Below are 18,850 nucleotides of genomic sequence, written 5' to 3' on the forward strand. Positions count from 1 at the left end.
ATTGAATACAACAGCCCGCAATCCTTCACAACAGAAGAAAAGAAAGACATGATTATTTTTGGTTTGAAAAAAAAAGAAAAGAAGAAGCCATAGGCATCATAAAACCTCTCGAATATTAAAACTTCCTCCCCAAATTACATACTTACACAACCCAGGACAATCGATTATGAAATCCCCAAAAATCATTAACATCCATGGCTGAACACCACGAGGTACCTATACATATACCCCCTAGGTATATATATATATACTTGCTTGCTTGCTATTCACATACACAAAAATCACTTGGCACGTACCACATCCACTTGAAAAGGCTATAAGCAAGTATGACATGATCACTGGTTAGCATACTGCCACGACCGCTTTGTCCCCGCGAACACATGCGCGACAGTATTCTGCCACACATCTGGCGTAACAACCGGTATTGATGGTTGGAAGTACGTGCTCGTCGGGGGCATTAGTCCCTCTACCAATCCATTCTCTGGCACTGTTGGCAATGTTGATGGTGGTAGAGGTGCAGATGCCAAACCAGGGAATCCAGTATTCCAGTGTCTAATCAGGACGGCAGCAGTTAGTAAATATCCTTTTCTTTCGGTACACCAGCCTCAAAAGGGAAAGGGGTTTGAACATACTCAAAGATCCTTTGTGGATTCCACCCTTCTTGCGCCGGGCCATGATGCATCGACTTCCTCGGCACCGGCTGCACAACCGGTGGTGTATTCTGTTGCATCATCATCAAAGTTGGATTCGGTGATTCTCCTCTCTCCGAGCTTGGCGGGGAAATTGTAACCCTTGATGGGTTAATAGGTGCACTAAGACTAGTAGACAACGGCGATCTAGTAATATCAACAGGCGAGTATGATCCTGCGGATGCAGCAGGCGACATTTGATGCGTGCTTGGTGATGAGTAAAATGGGAAATTCGAGTTCAAGACGAAAGGTTGTGTAATATCTTGCGAGAAGGCGGCACGGAAAGCTTCAATTTGGGCTCGGGTTTCCATACTCGCGGAGATGTCTATACAAACTTCAAGAATACGCATAGCGCGGCTAAAGTACTCTCTAGCATCAGAGTTGAACTCATGGTCTGGACAAGTCGCAGCAACCTAAACAGTAACGCATTAGTATATATGGGCATCCAAAAGGGGGATACTGTAACCAATTCGGACTCACCAGGTTAACCATAGTGCAAGTCAACATGGCGTAGATAGTAAAGTTGATCCCTCGAAGCATGCACTGCAACCCTCGGATCCCATACTGATCCATAACAGCTTCAGTCAATCTACAAGCTTTTCTCGACGAATCGTAACAAGCTCTCAGATGCATCCTCCATTGTCCCGTAGCCGTGAAATTCCTTGCAAAAGCAAGGGCGGGACGGTGGAACATAATTCTTGCGAGATATCCATAAATTAACAAGTTGCCCGCATAATGAGTAAGCACGGGTTCCATTGGCATGTTAGGATCAGTGGGGACATCGATTTGGAGATGTGGCGGTAGCGTATACAGCCAATTATCGAAACTAGGGCCGCATTGGAGAAATTCCGGATCGCCAGCCCAATTCGCGCCAGTAGCCTTTAACCTCGCGAAAACGTCGTTGATACGACGGATGAGCTTCAAGAGTTCGAAGAAGTACGAGAAGTTCATATGAACCGTAAGCTCCTTCTCACTCATGTCCAGGACAGAAGATGAGGCCGGAATGTCGATTGTACTAGGATCACTAGCCATTACATGACGACCTAAGATCTTAGTTAGAAAACAAATGAAATACCAAGCACTGGGAAGGTGTTCTAATCACAAACCTTGAGGCGCGCAGACCATAAACTCTAGCATAAAGCATGCCTGCCAGACCTTAGTCTTAGTAAGGCATTCTAAAGGACTGTCAAGACATTCCGATCCGTTCTTGTGCAAGTCGGCATGTTTGTCGAGTCCCAAATCTCGGGCCATCGCGATCATTGTTACGATTGAGATGTAAGACCTAAAGAAGTATCCGCGCTGTGGCGCACTTTCTCTCGCCTTGAGTAAAAGCAACAAAGCTTGGATTGTGCTTATCCGTGGTACATCGAAAAAACAATCCAAATGTTCTAGAAATATGTCAGCAACCAACTATTGTACTATGTTCAAGGATAGGATCAAGAACTTACTCGAAGCCATATTCAACCACTTCAGTCCAACTTTAGGGTTATTAGATATCCTTCCAGCACAAGCGAGTATCGCTTCCAACAACAACGGTGATATTGAGTGACGGGTTCCATGCCATTGTCGATAGAATGCGTTTTTATTCACGACAGGAAGATAGGGATGTACGTCGGTGAAGAAGATGTCAAAAAGAGCAAGGGCCTCTTCGTCAGTCGGCATTTCTTCTGGCGGTATGCGAACGGCGTAGTCATGGATACCAGGATTGAAGATCGGGTTTATTTCGTAATCCTCTAGCGTTTCATCAACTGCTGGGCGGGCTGCTATTTCTCGGCTCTGGGAGTGGATGTAGGATGCTGTAAAACAGAAAGTCAATTTACATCCACAGATACATACTTCCTAGGAAAAACTACATACCAACGCCAGTATCTTCGATCTTTAACTGTCCGAGAACTTCCTGGACCCCTGCGGTATTGAATGTGGTAACAGGACTCTCGGACCGCCAACTCGCATGCGAAGCCGCGGTACCTGGTATCTGCTGCTGGATGGTCGGCGGGGGCGTCGTATACAGATTACTAGGGTTGAAATCCACAGAGGTATCCACGGGAAGAGCTTGTGCGGGATTACTATATAACCCAGGCATAAACGACGTGTGAGGCGCAACCTGTAGTTGCGCTGCCGGCCTTACGCCGAAATGGTCCCTTCCGATGTAATGAGGTAAACTTCCCGTACTCGTGGATCTCCGAAGAAACCCTTGTGTAGGTACTTGTTGTTGAGGCGGCAAGTAGTCTTCCTCGCCGCCACTAGAATGGCCATCAATATCGTCCCCAAAATCAATGGCTTGAGTCTGGAAGCCCTTATCGAATTGCATTGTCGGGGGAACACATGTAAGCTTTAGCCTTTTGCAGGCAGAACAAGGCCATGTGTTCGTTGTTGCAGCATCACACTTTATCTTGCGACGGCGGCAGCCTTCGCATGCCCGCATTACTATCTGAAGTATTAGTAGACGCCTCTGGTACGCTTGTAGGAAGGTATAGGGCAAGTACCTTTTAACCGCTTGTGGCGGTTATGTTCGTCTACGAATACATAGTCTACCAGAAGGAAAGTATTAACAGTGAGACAGGTCGTATAGGATAACTCGGGCATAACCTACTCTTCTGACTCGAACTAGGGAAGTTCTCCGAAGGGGCAAAGCTGATATTCTGCATGATTGGACGATGGCGGTAGCAACAGCTCGTCAATCGGCGGTATATTCCAGATCGATAGGATTGGTAGAAGAAAAAAAGTTTATAAAGCAAGGAGGACTTGGTGCCGAATCAGACCCAGAGATATATATCGAGTCCGGATATTGGAAAATATGAAACCTTTTGTGCTTCCCAATAAGCTTCCGTCGAAGGAAATTATATGGTAACAGTACAACTTAGAAGATTCCTTTCTCCGCTGGATTTAAGAGCCAACTAGATCTTGAATGGTACCCAGACAGTCGTTAAAAGCAGGTCGAATCCTTGAGCACAGAGCTTTGCGTCAAGCGGGTAGGCTTTTCACCCCCAGAATACAAGGTATGAAAGTGTACCAAGCGAAGAAAGTGGTAAACTGTGACCTTGTCCGGAATCCTAGCTATGAACCAAAATGATGGCAAAAATTATTTTTTTGTTTCTTCGATTTTCGAGAGATGTTTGCCAACAAGGAACAGTCGAATGTTAAATAGATTAATTAAGTCCCCACAAGAGTTGAGTATCCAATTAATATATTGAAATGAAAGAGAGAAGCGGCCAACCCAGGAGATTCGTAATGCTCGAATTATTTTTCATGCAAATATAATTTATCGTACCCGGTGCCGGCGGCTGGTAATTCTTCTCTGAAGGTGTGGTTGTATATTTTTTGAGGGGTCCAGCCGTACAAATTTCGACGAAATTTTTGGTGGTGCTTCTTTCGTGGTAGGTTTCTTTTCAATCGAGGTATGTGCGATTTGCCAGATGAGGGGCTGTTACGTTTCACGACATTAGATTTCTAGCGAGAAACAGCAAATATGGTTTTAAAGGGCCCTTCCGGTGAATTGTTGTGGAGCTAGATGAGAAGATCGGAGGTTGGCCGTTGGTCCTTTAAAAAGGCGAGACACCTCGGGCAGCTCGATTTGATGGGATGGATAGGGCTGGAGTTAGAGATGGATCCTGGGGATCGGTAGTAGGACGAAAATTGATAACGGGTCTGATAGTCGGAATCGTGGGGCAGCATGCAGAAACGAGACACGGCTATAATACCCAGTCCTCTACGTTAGTCTATGACAGTAGTTTGGACGAATAGCCCGAGCAAGGGGAACAAGTAATATTTGAGAATGAAGTGGCGCTTTTTCAAAAAATGCAAGTGACTCCAAGGTGTTTGAAGACATGCCTTTTTGGTGCAAATCCTTCCTGAGGGGAATACCTGCGTGACCACAGCGGCTAGATTGCGAACCTCGAAGTGTACAGGCTAGCGAGGGGCGCAGAGCAGGTCTGACGATGGTGTCTCCTGTCAAACAACTAATACAGTACGGCTAATCAAGGAATTGTAGATGAAAGGGGAAGAATTATCAATAGGTGGCGAGCCTAATTTTGCGATATTGGATATGAGCGCCGTTGAGCGAACTCTTTTTTATTTTTTCCGTAACAGGGCCCGTTTTGGCGTGATATCAAGAAAAGAAAGGCATAGTACAACAAGCAAAATTGACGGCTCATGGGGAGCGGGTACCTGAACTGACGGTGCTCCTGCCAACAGGCGATTTGCTTCTGTTTAGTGGGCTGTTCGGAACCTGGAATGTTCGCCTGGACCTCCCGCTCTCAAGATGGATGTATCAGCGTCGGTTTTTGTCACACAATCAGTGACAGATGTAGGATTTAGCAGATCAGAGCGAACGAATATTCAAGGTTGGGGCGGTCGTTCGAGGTTTGAGGTTTGAAGTCTGAAGTTTGAGTGGGTACAGGGTTGAGTTCCAACTAGTCGCTGCGCATAGCCGGAAAAAAAAAGGATCGAAGACCGGACCAAGTGTGTGATATTTCGAGATAAATCTGTGAAATTGTCGGCGAAGGGAGAGATATAACTTTTCCTGGTATTTTCTTTTCCTTAGCTAGTAAAGGATTACTCCCAAGCCGAGGGAATAGATAAATTTCTCACAACCGGCGGCGGTGGTCAAGCTGGAAGTCATGTAAGATTAACATCAATCTATGGAAAATGCCGCTAGCCAGTAGTCGCTTGTCTTGATTACCAGGCAGCCGACCTGACTAGCATGCAAGGACGACGCAGGTAAGGCGAATGCCTGGACAGTGTCGACAGAAGTGGGTACAGGTACAGGTCAGGTACGGGACCAAAGGGGGGTGTCAGGGTACGCAGTGGTCAAGTCAACAATGCGTTCACTGCACGGTTGACGTCGGCTGGCAGGAAAGGAGTTAAACTAGCGGCTAGTTTTTTATAGAATATAATATAATATAAAACAACGGCCCGGTATGTATTTTACGGCTACGTATTTCAGTAGCACGATCGAGAGATCTATAGATGAAGATGTCTTGACCAGGAGCATGCAGTAGTAGTACTGTGTACGTGGTCGTTGATTCGCTGCTTGCGTAGCTACCTCGAAGCTCTAGCTGCCGGTCGCTTTCGGGGTTTATTCAAGAGCTGATTTACGAGACCTGCTCGCCTAGGATTAATGTGATCCGAACCCGAACGAAAGGAAGAAGGGAACGAGGGGAGCAGGGGTATATTTTGCATACGTAGACTTCCTATTATATCCAGCAGACCATAACCATTTCGCCTAGACGAGCTGGTTCTCGCAAGGTGCCATTTCCAGGAGCTGAAGAATGCAAGCAGTTGTCGAAGGTGGGGTCTTTCTGGTCCAGTCGCTAACTCAAGATGCCTGCTCGAGCCTCTCAACTTGCTTAGCTCTGGTTGGTTTGAAGGCTGTGCGGTATTCTTCCGTAGTTCTGGTTAATTAAAACATCTTCTTCCCGGAATATCGGTACAGGCATATGAATTAAACCCGATGACGGTGTGCTGCTCCACCGGTAGAGAGTGGTAGTATATTGTTATAATACTGAAGCGGTGCTATTATAGTACACTAGTACTTACATACCACCCTCTTACTAACAATAAGGAGCCCAGATGCCTCATCGATGCATCATATCAACCTCCCAATCACAAACTCTAAACGGCTTAACCTTAACCTTGCCCGAACCGTTTCATTAACATACTAACCAAAGCTCACGCCACTAGTTCACTTTGCTGCAGCATGCACACAGTTGGAAAACTCAAGTCCCGCCCAAGCTTGTTCGTGCTGCCTTCTAGATCGTTTCCGACGGGCTTCTGGAAGGAGACCATCCTAACACATTTGACAACCTTATCCCGACTAACTGTTAGAAAAAGCCAACTCAATTGACCTCTCATATGATCATGATGCAAGGTCTACAACATCTATCTTGCGATATCCTGTCTATCTACAGGTGTGACACACAGTGAACCAACCATATCTGTCAGGTTCCATCGGGGGAAAGCATTCAGATACCCGTTCTCAGACAACCACCGGATGCCTTCCCGGGCTTTGCATGGCATGGGATAGACCTTCCCTCCCGAACTCTGCGACTGCGACCCTCGATCGACCCATGCATGCCTGATCGAGGGCTTGTTCAAAAGCAAAGCACTCAATTCCATTGGATTTTGACAAGAAGGAGGGCTAGCGCATGTGATCCCAGCATCTGGCCAGTCCAATCTCTGCTGCATTGCTGTCTATAATATTTATCCATGGAGATTGCCTTCGATTTCTGAGCCCCAACTTTGATCAATTAATCAAGATTGGCGAAACTATAGTACCATGTGAACTATAGCTCCAGCTCAGGCCATCAATTAGGGAGAATTAACTAGCGGGGTGCTTTATTTTTTTTAGTCAACGGAAATAATGAGAGACAGGAATAATTCTCCATTTCCACGGATTGTGATTACACGGCAAATCGAAAGCAGAGGCCCTTTCGACGGTCCTGCAGTTGATGGCAACCACCAGCTGTTTTCGGTCGCTTGGCTGCAGCCGAACGTTCAAACTATCCAAGCAAGTCACGCATTATGCCATCGAAGCGCCATCCTTTACTGTGAGACGTTGTTCAAAAACGCCATTGCATTATTGGGACTGTGCTTGCAGCTAGTTTATTGCGGTGCCCATTGCATTTTAATCTCATAATCTCGATCGCTGAACCGTTCATAGGAAGCTATCGATAGCAAATTGTATTATGCCTGAGCTGCGTCGATATTAACAGATAAAATTAGACCAGGCTAATGGGAAGATGCATGCCGTCCCGCGGGCGCTGTATCACCGGCCTGTCAAAAAACCAACATCCCGTGCTTCGTAACAGTCTGTATCACAATCACCAGAATACAGAATCACCAGGGCCGCTGCAATTATCATATCAGATTCCCCTGAAGCTCACTTAGGAAGGTACGCACACGATGGCTATGGGCCCTTCTCTCCTACATATTCCATTCCTGGATACCCCGACTCTCCTGATATCGTCTCTTGAAGCTGTGCATGCATGGATGCATGCATACATGGTCCTGCAGACTTGAATTCGTCATAGTCGAAAGATCGGTCCCTTTTGTCGCCCTAACCCAAGGCACCAACCAAACCTCTATAATCTGATCGACTCGAGTCGGGTCAAGCTAAAACTTTAGCCGTCTCGCCGCTAGTCTGACCAGCGCATCTCCAACCACGCGAGAGTGATCAAGTTCGATTCCAAGGGGAACCCAGTCATGTTTGCGAGCCAGATGTTCCAACGTTCTCCACAGTTGTTAGAGTTAAGTTGGAATTCTTCACTGAACCAGCGGCTGCTCGTTCCTTTGGGGTTAACTTCGTTCAAACCAGCCAGTTGGCTTCACGGTTGAAACAAACATTTTGAATTCATCCAACATTTGTTTGGACTTTTTACCAGACGGAAGTTTCCGTCTACGCTTTTGCGCATAGATCTCCTGAAGAATCCTTTCGATGTTCCATGCTTCCCATTCCATGCTTCCCGTCTCGCAATCCACACGTGTTAGCCAAACATACCCGCACGAGACATTTACTACCTCATTATATTTTTTTTGCCCCCAGCCGGCTATGTTGACGGCAGTTCGGATTGTTACATCTTTCAGTATCAACTTTTGATATGATACGGAGTACTAATCGGTCAACTACCTAACTATCTCGATTCCCAGAATCGTGATAAGCCGAACATAAGCAAAGCAAAGCAAGGTGGCATACGAAGGATTCAAATTTAGCCCGAGCGAAAATCACTACCATCGCACAAACCTGCATACATACATGTATGCACCTTCCACAGGAACACCAAAACGTCAAAAACGTGCCGCGGCATGCGGCAAAAAAGTTGGCTTTTAAAAAATTACCAGGCTAAAGATTTCAACCTAATATGCCATCTTGCATTTTTCCCAGGACGAGCCGATAACCGGGACATGGAGAGAGGGGTGAAGATTATCAATTATCCCACTACGCTGTACGACGCTACATCGCATCGACGTATATTATCCTGCACCACCAATTTTTAAAGTAACGAATAGGGACCCTTTGTTCGCACTTTCGGACACACAGGGGGTTCATGATCGTGAAGGTATAGATTACAAAGCAAATCTCAACTTCACTTGATATCGAGTGCATGGTGGCGGCGGTCGAAACGGGAATACATATTTTCCTTCTCCTTTCTTTTTTTCTCCTTCATAATAATATAATATTAATTTTGACAGTTACAGGAACGGGTTCGTACATAACTCTAGAAGTTCGATTGACATTCGGCGACACTTCTTCCAACATGGATATTCGGTTTCAGATGTTTCTAATATCTTCTATTTCCCAGCGAGCCAGATCGATCCTTCCGGAATACTAAAATTACATTTTCAAGACATTGAGACATTTTTTTTTTCGAGTTCTGGAATGGCTCTTATTCCCGATTCATCAAATACCTAACGGATAGATTCAAAAGAAACGGGTTTAAGCAGATCCATTCGTCGATACATTCGCCCGACCTGCAACGGAATCTTCCATCCGTTTATGTTCAGTCGACTGGGGGGGGGGGGGGGGAAAGATGTTGGGTTGATAATCCATTATGATATCTGAACCACTTAGCAAGTGACTAAGTAACGACCTACTTACCTACCTAGATAAGTCAACCTGTGGGTCATTTGCCAGAGCTCCAAGCTAGCTGCAGGATAGCAGCCGGCCGTTGAACTGTTCGTTGGAACCATTGCATTTCGATCAGACCCGCTTTCTTGCATTTTGCAGCAACTGGAACCGTTTCCATGAAGCCGAGGTCGGCCACGATTCGACATCGAGCTACCCTTTGTTCCTGCGTTAATCGATTATAATCTGATTAGTAGTCCAGTAGCCAAACCCTACAATGCAAACGATGGCCAGTAAGATAAAAGTAAATGCTTTAGTATGCGTGAGTGTGTAATATAATATGGATATGTAGGTCAAATATATGTACACCTACGGCTTGATTGTGCCTGAAGTAAAGAACCATGGTAGAGGGAAGAGCACCCTTGTAGGTACCTAATAAGCAGGCAGCTCTTCCTTATCGATAAGAGCTGTCGCCCAACCACACTTCCATCCCAGATTCTTGTGTTGTCGCCTGCAAACCTCACGCCACAATTTCAATATCACCAATCTTCAAGACTTCAATATATCTTCAACAAACCTCATCACCACCCTCCACAAAAACCCCAATATACACCCATACCACCCAATCCACGAACCTAAATATCTACACCAAAGAATAAAAAGCCATGTCAGACATAATAAACGCCAACCCCACAATCCTCAACCCCTCCGACCTTCCAACCCGCCACTCCGAATCCCGCAAGAAACAATCCTCATCAGCCCACATCGCCGACAAAATCTCCCGTCTACCAAACTCAAAATCCCTTCTCTACGATCCCTTCTTACCTTCTCCAGGTGAAGACTCTGCCTACTCCTCCGGCAGCGGTTCCGACCAAGACGATTATGAAGACGAAACAGCAGCCGAAGATATTGACGAACAGGAGATTTATGGTATGATACCTTCTTATCTGTATATATTCCAGTGCAACCATACTAACCAGGTATAAAAATTAGACTTAATCTCCACAATCTCCGACCCAGAACACCCCCTCTCCCTCGGCGAACTAGCAGTCATAAACCTCCCCCACATCTACGTAACCCACGCCCCTGCAACCCCTCAAAACCCACATCCAATGTCCCACGTCCTCGTCGAAATCACTCCAACAATAAACCACTGTTCCTTAGCAACAGTAATCGGTCTCGGTGTGCGAGTAAGGCTCGAACAGGCTTTACCACCGAGGTTTAGGATCGATGTTAGGATTAGAGAAGGGACACATCAGAGTACCGATCAGGTTAATAAGCAGTTGAATGATAAGGAAAGGGTGGCTGCGGCTTGTGAGAATGAGACTTTGATGGGAGTGTTGAGTAATATGTTGGCTACTTGTAAATAAGATCGTTAAGACGATGGTCTTTTTTGTTGACAAGGAAAGTCTGTGTTTTTGGATTGAAAACGCTTAGGAGGGAGGCTGAGGGATATTTTGGGACTTGTGCTATTTAGCGGGTTAAAATGTGTAATGTATAGTATTTTATCATATCAGAAAGGCGATATCCCTTTAAACATCAATATAAGTAAATACCTAGTATCTAGCTGTGACAACTAGAACTATAGAATCCTAGCGTACTGAACATAGTACCCATTCATAAAGCTATCATTAAATGCTCTCTCATATAAAAAACCCATATCGTACAGTCTATATAACTATATCAACCGCCGCGAGCTCCCCAAAGGTATTATCGAAATGAACTAATTAAGCAATCCCGATTCTTGCAAGCTCTTCTGCAGCTCTGGCTCCAGGAATTTGGAAATAGTCACATCTTCACTTAATCCCTTTCTCCGCCTCGTCTTCAATGTGAAATCTCTCGCCAAAGCCTGTGCATTGGCCGGTTCCAACGGGCGTAGCTTGATCTCTTTGTCTAAGGGATCACCCGGAACGACACTCCACTTGTCGAAAACAAGGGATACAAAGGCTTGACCTTGGGTATGGATCTGGAAAAAGAAAGCGAAAGTTAGTTATAAATTCTACTAACAGGTTTCCATATAACGTAAACTTACTCTAAGATCTGTTTCAAAACCAAATGAATCAATGACAGGAATTAATCCCTTCACGAGATACAAGGCTGTACCGAATATTAGTAAGTGTTCCCAAATAGAGCTAAATGTTATATAGTAACTTACGAGTTCCAGCAATAGGTCCATCAGTAAGGACATGTCCTCTCCTCTTCGCCAAGACGGTGTAAAGCGGATTAACAGAGTCAATCGGCCCTGTCATATGGCACGAATACATCGGCTCCATAAGCCGCGGCGACGCCATTAAGAAAGAAGAATAACATGCTCTTCTCGCTGTAGGGATAATTTGTCCACCACCACGGTAGATGGCTTCCGAAGCCAAAGAGGCATCCATAAGCTTGAACTTTGTGTTCCGAATAGCTATAAGCAAGAATTTTCGTTAGTAAAATACCATAATATTCAAGGGTTTAGAAAGGAACGTACGCTCTTCGCATAAAGGTCCCTCACGAGTACCCCAGGCAAAACCTTGTTTTATCGAATCCCTCACAGTATTTAGTAGTTTCTTATCGACCTCTGATGGCAAAGTATCATCTTGTAAGATGTTTGGGCTCATCTCTTCTGGCCCAAATGCCCAAATACTTCTACTAGCGAGGACATCCCATCCGTGTACTTCCTCAAAGAACTTCCCAACCTTCCGAATAGGCCACTTGATGCTGACCTTTCCGGTTTCGATATCCTTGGCGACATCCTCCTCAAGCGGTTCTGCGACCATGGTAATCTTGTTCTTCTTGTTTGGCGTCATAGCATAGCATTTCAGCGCCGACATTTCCACCACAGTCTCGCAAAATCTAGTAACAGGATCCGAGACTTTAAGTTCCATCTCTGAATACAATCTTCGTAGATCGTGTAGAACGCAATCCATATATAACTCGCCAGTCCCCAGGATGATATGTTCACCGGATTCTTCGACTTTTGTGATAACGAGAGGGTATGACTTGTTGATTCTTCGAAGACCGTCCAACATCTTTGGAAGTTCAGATGGGTTCACGGGTTCGACCGCCACTTTGAACACAGATTCTGTGAAGTGCTTGATTGGCTTGAAGATATATGCGTCATCTTCCATCTTCGGCGGAACTAATGTCGCGGTCTTGACGATGGAGTTATCGATTCCACCGAGTAAACACCAGCATCCAGCTGGAATACCAGATGTAGGAATTTGATACCTCGTTTCAGCCACCCAGACGTCGGATATAGTCGCTATTGTCATATCTTCCTCATCATCAATCGTATACCCTTCTCCCAAAACCCGAACCTGATCTCCGGGCTTAACCGTTCCAGACATAACTCTTCCGAAAGCATTGAACCCTGTGGCATCCGTCGTATTGTACAATTTAGTGATATGCACAACCAGGGGTCCATTCTGATCGCAAGTAAGCATTGCATTCGCAACGTCGCTGTCCAACGGTCCTGTATATGCAGATTCAATTTTCGCTTTGGCTCCTTCAATGGGGGAAGGGACATGTTCCACAATCATATCCACAAACCCTGTCGCCGTCCCAAAGAACTGTTCGCAAACCGCCTTAAGCAAATCCCCCGCATCCATCTTGTACTGCGCCGGTTTCAATGTAATACCCAACCCAGCCAGAGTCGCTTTCAGGTTGGCTGCACTCTCACCGATTGTATGCGCATATAGCTTATACAACGGCTCAAGCACAAAGTGCACAAACGTCCTCTTAGCTCCCTTCTCGGCAGCCTTCTGCCTCGTGAACTTCCTGCTCTCCGCCCCGAAATAGATATCTCCCCACATCCTTCTTGCGAACCCATCAACGTCAACACCCGAGTAGGTATCCGCATACATCTTTGCAAAAGACCTAAGTGAAAAACACCACCCCATCTTTGTCGACGCGAAGCACACATTCCCCTTCTCAGGTGATAATCTCAGATCATCTCTCCCTGGTGCTGCCTCTGCAATGATCGTATTAACCTGTTCCACCGTATGCTTCACCTTGAAATACGCATCTGTAGGCGGAATCTTCAACTCCAGCATCAACCGATCCATCTTATTTACCACCAAAACCAACGGTAACCCTTCGTTGACCGCATACCGCACAATCTGCTCGGTATTAATCATCAACCCTTCCACCACATCAACCACAAGCACCACACCATCCGCCAATCTCAAAGACGCCGCAACCTCATCCACAAAGTTCACATGCCCGGGAGTATCGATGATATTCACCAAATGTGACTTCCCAGCCGAACTTTGTAACACCAACGACATCGGCGCCGATTTAATCGACACCGCCCGCTCGCGTTCCAAAGTATGCACGTCCGTATACCTCAACTGCACTTCCTCACGTCTTCCAATCGCCTTCTTTTGATCGATAATATGCGTCTCCAACACCAACATATCCATAAACGCCGTCTTTCCATGGTGTAAATGTCCCGCCAACGCTACATTCCTAACTTGGTCCGGAAAACTCATCATATCCATCATAAACTCGCGTGAGAAATGCGTAACCGGTAACTCTGCTTCTTCCACGATGAATTTCTTGACTTTTATGGGCGCGATAATGGGTTCGGTGAGCGGTTGGGCATCTTCTTCTTCGACCATCGCTTCGACATCTGCGCCGTAAACCTGTTCGGCTGTCGGGTAGTATTGTTTATCTTCATGGAGAATTACGGCATTGGAAGGACCTGAGTCGACTTCCATTAGTTGCATGTCGTTCGACGGGGAGTGAGGGGCTGGTTCGTCGTCCGAGGCGGCATCGAAGTCGACATAGGCGTCCGCGCCGGCGTCTTCGTGTGCGGAACCATCATCTGAGGAACCGGCGTCGCCGATGTAATTTCCAAATCTAAACGGATATAAGAAATCAGTTCAAGTTTCCCTTTTTGATAAAAAAGAACAATCGGTGGTTGTAAAGTGTTAAGTGTTAAGAAGCTTGAGTGTGCTTCGACGGCAGCAAGCTTTGGGAGAGATTACTTACTCGTCGTATAGGTCATCCATTGTGGGTTGATGGGGGGAGAGAGCAGCAATCTAAATTTAGAGAGTGGAAGGGCCGTGCTTTGGGAAATCGTAAATTGTAACGGCCGATTGCTGCTCGAGTTCTAGGATGGTGATGAAAATGAAGCTGGATTAAGCTGGATGAGTCGCGCGAACTCTGTTGGCCCGAATTTTTGGTGTTCATGTTTAACGCCACACATCGAACTACCCTCGCGTTGTGGCGGTGGCATAGCGGATATCTAAGATATCGATCCACAGCTTCGAAATCACATAAATTTATAATATTTAAAGGAGCTATCAATGGTTGACATCATTGGAGATATTAAAATCTTCTGTAACCTCGAGCAAAACTACATACAGAATATAGTACAGAAGAAGTACAAGAAACCCAGTAAACACTAGTATTGCCCAGAGCTCATAAACTCATCATATTCACAGCTTATTTAATTTAATTTTCCTCTCAAGACAATAGTACTTTTTAACCATCTTTTGCAACATGCTCTCTATAAGTGTTCGAATCGATCTAAATCAACCGCAAAGTTTGAGATCAAGCAAACGCTCCGATAAATGCCATACCAAATGCTCCAGCAAATACACATAAAGAAGCATGTATTCTTTTCTTTCCTTTTAATATCTTCCAGCTTTCATCTGTTAAGAAGTCTTCGGCAAGAAGTTCAACAAGCCCTCTAAAAGTTGATGATACGAAATTAGCTTAGTTTTACAGCATATACCTATGTCTATAGGTACAAGGAGTATCTTACGCAAATAGAAGCAGTCCAGAACTGATAGCATTCATGATACCGACCATCAACAGTCCAACCTCGCTAGCCGGGTCGTAAAGAGTATGCGTCGCAAGACCAATAGCTTGCCCGATTGGAGTTGTAGTACCACTGATTCCACCCATCAGCATTAAATTAAAAGAGTTTAGTCTCATGAACCAGACTTACTATGCCAGTGCCATCAACCATGGCTTCAGAGATCCCTCAGGAAATATCGTGATAGCAGATATTCTAGCACCCAATGCCAATCCTTCGAATGTTTCTACACATGGTCGTTAGCACGATACAAACCCTTCTCGGCGGAGCGAAATCTTACGATGAAATGAAATAGCAATAAGTAGCACGATAAAGTTCGAACCAGTAGCCACACTCAGCGCCATGCCGATAAATACGCTATGGAATAGAATACCAGCCTCCAACAATACCACCTGGAGCAGGTTCTTCTTCTGTTGTGCGATTTCTGCCGGAGACATCTGGTCGATACTTGGAAGATGATTATCATGTTGTTTTGGATTCCTTCGTTTCGCCGCACCATTTGAGGAACTACCCTCATCCTCTGAGTCGGAAAGGATCGTTTCGAGTGCAATCCCGTCACCATCCTGCCTAATAACCGAATTTTAGCATCCCTTCCTTAAGCTTGATAGCCCTTGTATATATTAACCATACTCTGATGAAATCCTATTCAACTGCATACTAATACTCCCGCTTCTGGTTCTCTTATGTGACGATTTTCCAAGCAGACTACTAGCTGCCTCTCCATTCGTCTGGTATTCGGGGTCTTCGTCGGGGTGAAGGTCTGGCCGTAGGGCAGGTGATGAAGGCGCAACTATCTGCTCGAAATCTCCATGGCTGTGTGTCGCTGCACCAAACCCACTAAATATCATTTCGATTGTGACGACGAAGAATACGGCAGCAAGAGCGATGGCACCAGCCATAGCCGGATAAGTTTCGGTCCAAAATTTGGGAAGACATGGGTCGGTTAAAGATATAAAAGCGGTAGGGAGGAGCTAGAATCTTCAATCAGCATTGATACCGAGAGAGCTGTAGTGTAGAGTTCCTTACATGGACAAAAGCCGTCGCCAGCAGTACTCCGGTTCCGAAATGCCTTGCTAAGAACCTTTAAAACCAAGTCAGCAACCCTCTCCTCAGTCACCAATCTTTCTTTCTTTCACGAAACAATCCACCTACAAAAACTGATGCGGCACCTTCAATTGAGGCACCCGTCGGACGAGAATTGGAAAACCACAAGCTATTATTGCCAATTAGTCAAGTTCGACTGTACACCAATGTTACCCCTCGAGGAGCTGTATCGCATACCCAACGTGCTCAAAGCTAACACTATTATCAACGCGAGAACGTGCAACGGTGTATCATAAGAACCCTTGGTCTTGCTACCACATTTCGACTGCCTTCCGAAGTGTATCGAGTCGTGTGCCCCCCCTGTGTACAACAAACAATTAACCAAGCTGATTGCGATTTCCAATATAAGATCGTAAAATACCTTCAGCAATCGCCCTTACGACTAAATCCGCATACAAACGTCAGCTCCAAGCTCAGATATCACTCAAGAGAAACCAGGAGAGGGATTCATACCATTGCCAGCATGGGTAGCAACCACGTCCGCCATTTCAGGGAGCTACCTCTCAATGTTTGTGTTCCCCCAGGAATATCGACCCGAGGTTTAAAAAAAAAAGGATGGCGGGATCCTCAAGTCGCGAGTACAGAAATCAAACCAGATATCATCGGGTATTGTCGACCTCGGGCATGTCGGAGCTGTAAGGGCACAGGAGATGTAACGGATCGGTCCGGCAAGGTAAGGAGTCGGCAATCGAAGCAGAGGAAATTAAAGAAGGAGGTATGAAGTATTGAGGCGTTAGACTATTTTTGGTGGAAGCAGAAGCAACGGTGGCTCTTGGACTGTCGATAGATCAGGGGAGAACAATATTGGCAGTCGCTGGCGCATTGCATTGGACCCAACCAGTGCTGGGTGCTTGGTGCTTGGTCTTGTCCGTCCAGTCCGGAGAACAGTGCAGGGCTGCAGGTCGGGTCCCTTGCAACCACTTTTCGGGTGCACAACGAAACGGACAACGACAACGGCAACACATCCTGACCAACAGACATCTACTTATCTACCAACGGGTGGCTTAGCCTGGAAGTTCGAGGCTTAAGTATTCGACACTTAGTCGAGGCTGTATGATACTTTGTTTAATCTGTTCTAATATCATACAGATCTCATGGAAAGTCGATAATACTTTCCTACTCATATTAGGTAACTACCTAAGTACCTACATCCATCTTCCGAGGTTCACAATATAGAGTGAAAGCTCAATTATTAACTACAATATAGGACAATATCAATTCGTCAATTTTGGACACTATCCATCAAATTGATAGACTAATGGAAATAGTTTAGAGCCTGAAATAATATTTTCAACTAATTCAATGACATCGAGAACATCCTAGCTTGTGAAAATGAAACAACGTGCTAAGTGTTTAGGGAGGGTGCCGACCCGTCACTTGGACGGTATCAGAAAGTATACAAAGGATACATATACACCTCGCCTTGAATGCATCAATAGGTACCCAGCATGATGTAAATACAAGTATCCACCTGCATACTACGGAAACAACCTAGACGATATGACGTCAATTCACCGTACGCCGGTAACGGAGATGACCTATTTTCACAAGACCGGCTATGGTTATCATATAAGACCAGTGAACCACTACAGCCCATAGCAAAAAGCTTAACCCGCTGATCGATGATCCAAGATCTAAAAAGGACAGTACCGATATCGATTTAGAACTACAAACCGAATATCCAATCATGCTTCTGGAAGCTCCCATGTCTCAATCTTACCTAGTGTTCTAACCCCGCAGATACCTACCAGCTCAAGTATCTTCAATAGATCGATCAACGAATAGCCAGGTACTCACACAAACCCCACATGCCCGTGCTTCATGCATATGCAATCCCAGGCCAAGTGAGCTTAAACCAGTCTCAAAACCTGAATATCACATAACCTTCCCTCCTGAATGTCAACAATTGTTAACTGCGGTACGTCGATCCAGGGTACTCGTGTCGTGTTCTACCGCTGCCCCATCTGGCAGGCCCGAATGCCAGGAACTTGCAATGCACACCTATAGCGTTAGCACATGCATGCATCTCATTTTCATAACCGAACCTCGAGCTATCTTAAAGTCGCCATACTAACGGAATATTAAAACCATAAAACAGAGTTCCAAGTATTTCGCTTCCTTCCCTTCATGGTATAAGCGTGCCAATTGGTAGTTGATCCTGGCAAATCGATGGTATTGTACCTGCTTCTTATACCCCATGGACAAAACTCACCACGTTCTCAAAGCAAAGAGGGATCTACGATTATAAGCAAAAGCTTGATGATAAGAAGAACACCACGGATATCAATATTCCTTCTCAGGGTTTCTTTTAATTTTTCCCCCACTTTGAAAGGTTTACTAGTGAAATAATGGTATATAGTATGGTATCACTAAAACCCCTGCAACCGTATACGAGAGAAATTATGTCAAATCAAAAGACGTCATTTTTTTCGATACCATCTAATTCTCCAATCGGGGGCACGACTCTCACGATTCCTGCTCAAAAGGGAAGACCAACCGAAATGGGCAGTTGCAGATTTCGCTGGGATTCGAACCTGCAATTTGACAGGCCGCGTTGGTTATACTGGTATCTTACCGGCAAACAGCGATAAAAAGGCGAAATAACGAGCGACGAAAAAAAAAAAAAAGGTGGGTTCCTGCAGGAAAAAAAATGTGGGCGTCGTCGGAACCTCGTATCACGTTATTTCC

At 45.5% G+C, this 18,850-nt stretch overlaps 4 protein-coding genes across 4 annotated transcripts; 1 reads left to right on the forward strand and 3 right to left on the reverse strand.

Moving 5' to 3' along the window:
• Window positions 1–335: 335 nt before the first annotated feature.
• Window positions 336–3,114, reverse strand: AOL_s00078g183 (uncharacterized protein; the record flags this gene model as incomplete). Its single annotated transcript, XM_011123446.1, has 6 exons — window positions 336–552; window positions 633–1,102; window positions 1,170–1,732; window positions 1,796–2,077; window positions 2,138–2,485; window positions 2,547–3,114. 6 exons carry the CDS (start codon window positions 3,112–3,114, stop codon window positions 336–338), a joined length of 2,448 nt encoding a protein of 815 aa, XP_011121748.1.
• A 6,803-nt stretch (window positions 3,115–9,917) lies between these two features.
• Window positions 9,918–10,622, forward strand: AOL_s00078g184 (uncharacterized protein; the record flags this gene model as incomplete). Its single annotated transcript, XM_011123447.1, has 2 exons — window positions 9,918–10,182; window positions 10,246–10,622. 2 exons carry the CDS (start codon window positions 9,918–9,920, stop codon window positions 10,620–10,622), a joined length of 642 nt encoding a protein of 213 aa, XP_011121749.1.
• Window positions 10,623–10,975: 353 nt separating this feature from the next.
• On the reverse strand, window positions 10,976–14,246 carry AOL_s00078g185 (uncharacterized protein; the record flags this gene model as incomplete). Its single annotated transcript, XM_011123448.1, has 5 exons — window positions 10,976–11,218; window positions 11,285–11,349; window positions 11,408–11,659; window positions 11,723–14,094; window positions 14,227–14,246. The coding sequence occupies 5 exons, from the start codon at window positions 14,244–14,246 to the stop codon at window positions 10,976–10,978; spliced, it is 2,952 nt and encodes a 983-aa protein (XP_011121750.1).
• Window positions 14,247–15,000: 754 nt separating this feature from the next.
• AOL_s00078g186 (uncharacterized protein) lies at window positions 15,001–16,649 on the reverse strand (the record flags this gene model as incomplete). Its single annotated transcript, XM_011123449.1, has 9 exons — window positions 15,001–15,133; window positions 15,191–15,284; window positions 15,339–15,625; window positions 15,689–16,029; window positions 16,085–16,139; window positions 16,211–16,271; window positions 16,340–16,462; window positions 16,524–16,544; window positions 16,616–16,649. 9 exons carry the CDS (start codon window positions 16,647–16,649, stop codon window positions 15,001–15,003), a joined length of 1,149 nt encoding a protein of 382 aa, XP_011121751.1.
• Window positions 16,650–18,850: the final 2,201 nt, after the last annotated feature.

The sequence above is a fragment of the Orbilia oligospora genome, assembly GCF_000225545.1.
Source record: "Orbilia oligospora ATCC 24927 unplaced genomic scaffold scaffold00078, whole genome shotgun sequence".
Taxonomy (NCBI): domain Eukaryota; kingdom Fungi; phylum Ascomycota; class Orbiliomycetes; order Orbiliales; family Orbiliaceae; genus Orbilia; species Orbilia oligospora.